This window comes from Egretta garzetta, unplaced genomic scaffold, assembly GCF_000687185.1.
Source record: "Egretta garzetta isolate BGI_Z169 unplaced genomic scaffold, ASM68718v1 scaffold888, whole genome shotgun sequence".
Lineage (NCBI taxonomy): Eukaryota > Metazoa > Chordata > Aves > Pelecaniformes > Ardeidae > Egretta > Egretta garzetta.
This window is the reverse complement of record NW_009260628.1, coordinates 106,628-110,956: the sequence shown is the minus strand read 5'-3', so window position 1 is coordinate 110,956 and position 4,329 is coordinate 106,628. Positions and strand designations below refer to the sequence as shown.

General features: G+C 63.2%; 2 protein-coding genes across 2 annotated transcripts in view; one reads left to right on the top strand and one right to left on the bottom strand.

The window, feature by feature from the left end:
• Positions 1–64: 64 nt before the first annotated feature.
• On the top strand, positions 65–2,103 carry PGAM1 (phosphoglycerate mutase 1). The gene is made up of 3 exons (XM_035900938.1): positions 65–373; positions 867–1,047; positions 1,145–2,103. The coding sequence occupies exons 1-3, from the start codon at positions 188–190 to the stop codon at positions 1,312–1,314; spliced, it is 537 nt and encodes a 178-aa protein (XP_035756831.1). The 5' UTR covers positions 65–187; the 3' UTR covers positions 1,315–2,103.
• Positions 2,104–2,694: 591 nt separating this feature from the next.
• EXOSC1 (exosome component 1) overlaps positions 2,695–4,329 on the bottom strand; it is a 4,320-nt gene continuing 2,685 nt past the window's right edge. Inside the window, exons 2-7 of the mRNA XM_009645523.2 lie at positions 4,301–4,329; positions 3,629–3,717; positions 3,387–3,420; positions 3,204–3,254; positions 2,999–3,083; positions 2,695–2,878 (exon numbers count right to left, since the gene is read on the bottom strand). Of these exons, the coding sequence (XP_009643818.1) occupies positions 2,772–2,878; positions 2,999–3,083; positions 3,204–3,254; positions 3,387–3,420; positions 3,629–3,717; positions 4,301–4,329 (395 nt within the window). The 3' untranslated portion in view covers positions 2,695–2,771. The remainder of the gene's footprint in view (positions 2,879–2,998; positions 3,084–3,203; positions 3,255–3,386; positions 3,421–3,628; positions 3,718–4,300) is intronic.

Below are 4,329 nucleotides of genomic sequence, written 5' to 3'. Positions count from 1 at the left end.
CGGTGAGGCCACCGCCCTTGGCCCCTCACCGGTTGCGTAAGGCCCGGCACTCACTTCCCCGGTGTCCCTTCCCCCTCCCTTTCCCCGTTTTTTTCCAGATGCCGGCTACGAGTTCGACATTTGCTTCACCTCGGTACAGAAACGGGCCATCCGTACCCTTTGGACCGTCCTGGATGCCATCGATCAGATGTGGTTACCCGTTATCCGAACCTGGCGCCTGAATGAGAGGCACTATGGGGCCCTCACCGGTTTGAACAAGGCTGAAACAGCAGCGAAGCACGGCGAGGCGCAGGTGAAGATCTGGAGGCGCTCGTATGACATCCCTCCACCTCCCATGCAGTCCGATCACCCCTTCTACAGCACCATCAGCAAGGTAAGACTCATTACTCTCTGTCTGCCTGTCTGGGAGGCTCCTAAAAGCCGCCTTAGGTCCCTGCAATGTGGTCTGGCTTCCTCTGCACGGTCTCCTCTGCCTCTGTTGCAGCAGCCAGGGCTGTCGTGTGTGGTGCTGGTTGGCTTTGAGCCGAGTTTGTCCCACTCCCTCCCTGGGGAATTGAACCCCTGCCTGGACAGATTCAAGGCAGAAGGGAACGATACCTCTGTTAATCATTAGTCCCGTGCAACCTGTCTACGGGTGTTTGCTCTGATCTCTTTGCCCAGAGCAAATGATGTTTGGCTTTCCCCAGGAGGGGTTCAGAGCCCTGACCACGGCCTCAAACCTCAAAGGCGCTTCCTTGCTTCCAAGCCTGGCTTTGCCTACATGTAGCAGGTCCCCAGGCAGAGAATTTGGGGTGGGGGGACAAAGGCCCTGCCGCCGCATTCCCACACCACGTTGGGCTGCTGTGTGAGTGTGGCTGTTCCCCCAGGACCGTCGCTATGCTGACCTGACAGAGGACCAGCTGCCAACGTGTGAGAGCCTGAAGGACACCATCGCCCGGGCTCTGCCTTTCTGGAATGAGGAAATCGTCCCGCAGATCAAAGAGGGAAAGCGAGTCCTTATTGCTGCCCACGGCAACAGCCTGCGTGGGATTGTCAAACACCTGGAAGGTACGTCAGCCCTGCAGGGGCATTGCGGGAGTTTCCCTACCACCCCGGCTGTCACTGTGTGAGCAGGGCCAGGGAGTGACGGTGCCTCTGTTTGTAGGCATGTCGGAAGAGGCCATCATGGAGCTGAACCTGCCCACCGGCATCCCTATCGTCTACGAGCTGGACAAGAACCTGAAACCCGTCAAGCCCATGCAGTTCCTGGGGGATGAGGAGACGGTGCGCAAGGCCATGGAGGCCGTCGCTGCTCAGGGCAAGGTCAAGAAGTGAGGGTGGGCAGCAGGCTAGCACGTAGTAGAGCCCCCCGCCATCCCTCACCCCTCTGTGCACACCCCACACAGCTGTAGGAACTTGGAGCTGCGGAGCTGGAGCAGCTCCTCAGGATTAGGCCCGTTCCCTTGGGACCAGGCTCCCCTCTGCAGACAGCCCGGGGCCGCATGTGCAGAGGTCTGGTGTGAAGGGGAGCCCTGGCTCTGCCAGGCTGTGACTGCACACCTCTCCATGCCAAGATCCCAGCCCTCGGGCCTTGTCTGCAGGGGGATGCGCCGAGCGATCCCTTGCCATGCCAGGCTCCTCCTCTGCTTTACTTTCCTGGCAGCTCTTATCATCCGGTTACTGTAGTTTTGTTGCTTGATTTAGTCATCCCGGGAGCAGCGGGGTGAGTGCAGCACAGGCAGCGACCGAGATGGGTACCCCATCCCCTCGTGGGTGCACGGCACGAGGACCAGGATGCGTAGACACTGAAAGGGTTGTATTTTGGTGGCACTTGTGACTCCGGACCTAGTTCTGCCAGCCCCTGCTTTAACTTATTGCCTTTGGCCAAGGGCGAGGGAGGGAGCGGGTCGTAGGGAGGTTCGTGTCCCCCGCAAACATCCCCTAGCGAAGCCCATCCTGGTCCTGCTGGTGAAGCAGGTGCTGTTGTGCCCCATCCCACCTGTGTGTACCCAGCCCTGTCGCTGTGGCCTCCCCCTCCGCCAGTGCCGCGAGCCTGGGCTTGCACGGGGTCAGTGTTACTGTCCGACAATAGCAGCTGTCTTGTTCCAGTTCAATAAAGAGTTAATGCGCAATAACGAGGTGTGGGCGCTTTCCTCCGCCATGTGCTCTGGGGACAGGGGGGTGCGGGGGCCGGGCCGGGCTCCGGGTAGCAAAGCCACCGTGCTGCAATCCCTGCACTCAGTGGTTTACCGGCTCTGGGTGCGGCACGCCCTCGTCCCCAGAGGCAGGCAGGGCACGTGTGGCTGGAGGAGATGTGGCGCCCCAGGCCTGAGCGCAGCCGCAGCTCTACCGGTTTATTGGTGCAAGGAGATGGAGCTGTTCTCCCCGCTCGACACCCAGGCAGGGAAACCAGCCTGGCGAGGCGCGTGCCCGGGGCGCAAACCAGAGCTCCACTGTTCTCCTCACCGCGGCAAAGCTGCCGGGTTGTTCCCCTTCCCCGGCAGCGGGCTGGGAGCACGTGCTTCCTCCCTGCCGTGGTGCTGGGGAAGGTGCCCCTTAACAGCCCCACGATGGGGGCCGGACCAGCGGGCAGCCCCAGCCACCCCACTGGGCCGTAAGCGAACAGAGCACGGAGTGGTCAAAAAATATTTATTATCCAAAAATAGAAAATCCACCCTGCCAGCCAGGGCCCGGCTGGCCCTTCCAGTCTCCAGCACACGTGGGGGCGGGCCCCACAGGCCCCAGCCCCGCAGCCCTGACCCCTGCAGAGCCCCAGCGCCCCCCGGGGGCTGCTAGGTCTGCAGGAACTGGGGCTGCACCCGGGCCACCTTACGGAAGTCCTTGGTGTGTGTCCGCGGGCACTGCATCTCGCACCAGCTGATGGGCACCATCTGCACCCCTAGGGACACCACACGTTGGGGGTTCCCCTTACCAAAACTGCACTCCTCCACGTGGCAAGGGAGGAGGCCGCAGCAGCTGCCCCTCAGGCGGGGATGAGGCAGAACTGCCCGGGCCCTACCTGCCTCGCTGCGTGCCACCACCACGCCCAGCTCGTTCTCCGCCGTGCTCAGCAGGTAGTTGGACTGCGCGTCCCCCAGCGAGATCTGGTCAGGCAGGGGTTAAGGGAAAGGGCCCCCGAGGGGACTCCAGAAAACCCCCTGTCCCCTGCGGGCCCTCCCCTCCAGCAACCCCCGGGGCCCTCCCGGCAGGAGGGGAAAGGATACGACTTTGGCCAGGACTATGTCACCGGGGCGGAAACTCTTGTACACTTCTACCTGCACAGGAGGGAGCGGGAAGACGCCACAGTGTGTCGGGGTGCTCATCAGCTGCGGGGCAAGGGCCCCCCACCAGCAGAAAGAAGGAGCGGGGGCAGCTGCGGTAGCAGTCCCTGGCAGAGCCTCACTGACCTTATCTTTCTCCGTGGCTCGAATATCTTCTCTCCTGAAAAACGAGATGGAGGGATCTGAGCGCCGGTGAGCGAAGGCGACTCCCGGAGCTGCCCCGGCCTCCCTGGGCGCTTGCCAGGACTTGTTGGACACCAGCCCAGTGCTCGGGGCAGAGCTCCTGCCAGGGCAGGGAGCCTTCCTCCCCCCACGAGGACGGGGTGCTCGGGCACCCCGGCTCCTGGGGAACCCATCCCTCTCCCTACCGTATGGTCCCCCGGAAGGTGGACTTGAGTGGCGTGGAGCCGACGTACAGGATGTGCACCTTGGCGAAGCGAGAGTTAATGCTGCAAACCTGCCCGGAGGAAAAGGGGGATCAGTGCCAGCGGGCTCCGGCAGGCAAAGGGCAGGGTGCGCGGGCGGGGAGCTCCCATCTCACTTGGCCGCCTCCCCCTCGTGACCAAAGTAGCTGGCGGGGCGCCCGGCAGCGAGCCAGGCGAGGAAGATGATACTCGTGCAACTCAAGACACGCGAATAAGGCCGAGACCTGCTGCGACCCCAGTCCCAGCCCCACCATCAGGACTGTAAGGAAACCGATCCCCAGCCTGCGCCTCCCTTTCTCCAAGCTGCCCCAGGCTCTGCCCTCCACGCACCCTGCCCCCAAAAGAATTCCGGAAGGGAGAGCAAAGAAAATCCTCCCCTCAGCCCACCTCCGCCTCGGGCGGGCGGCATGGGCAGGGAATGCTGAGGGGCAGGCGTGCCCCATGCCAGTATGCGGCTTCTTTGTGAGCGAGGGACCCCAGGGAGCCACCGGGCTGCCTCTGCCCTGCTGGAAGCCGCAGCGAGCCTGGGGCTCCTCATCCCAGGAGCAAAGGCTGGCGTGAGGCAGAGAACGAAGGCTGGGCAGTGCGCCATGGCGGCGCGCTCCGTGGCCCTACCTTGCACGTCACCACGGCCCCCACGTCGG

Bases quoted from the DNA above. Each gene is read 5' to 3' on its own strand.
- PGAM1 (XM_035900938.1), top strand. From the start codon at position 188: ATGTGGTTACCCGTTATCCGAACCTGGCGCCTGAATGAGAGGCACTAT. The intron at 374-866 runs GTAAGACTCATT...CTGTTCCCCCAG, and splicing joins TCTACAGCACCATCAGCAAG to GACCGTCGCTATGCTGACCT. The intron at 1,048-1,144 runs GTACGTCAGCCC...CTCTGTTTGTAG, and splicing joins GATTGTCAAACACCTGGAAG to GCATGTCGGAAGAGGCCATC.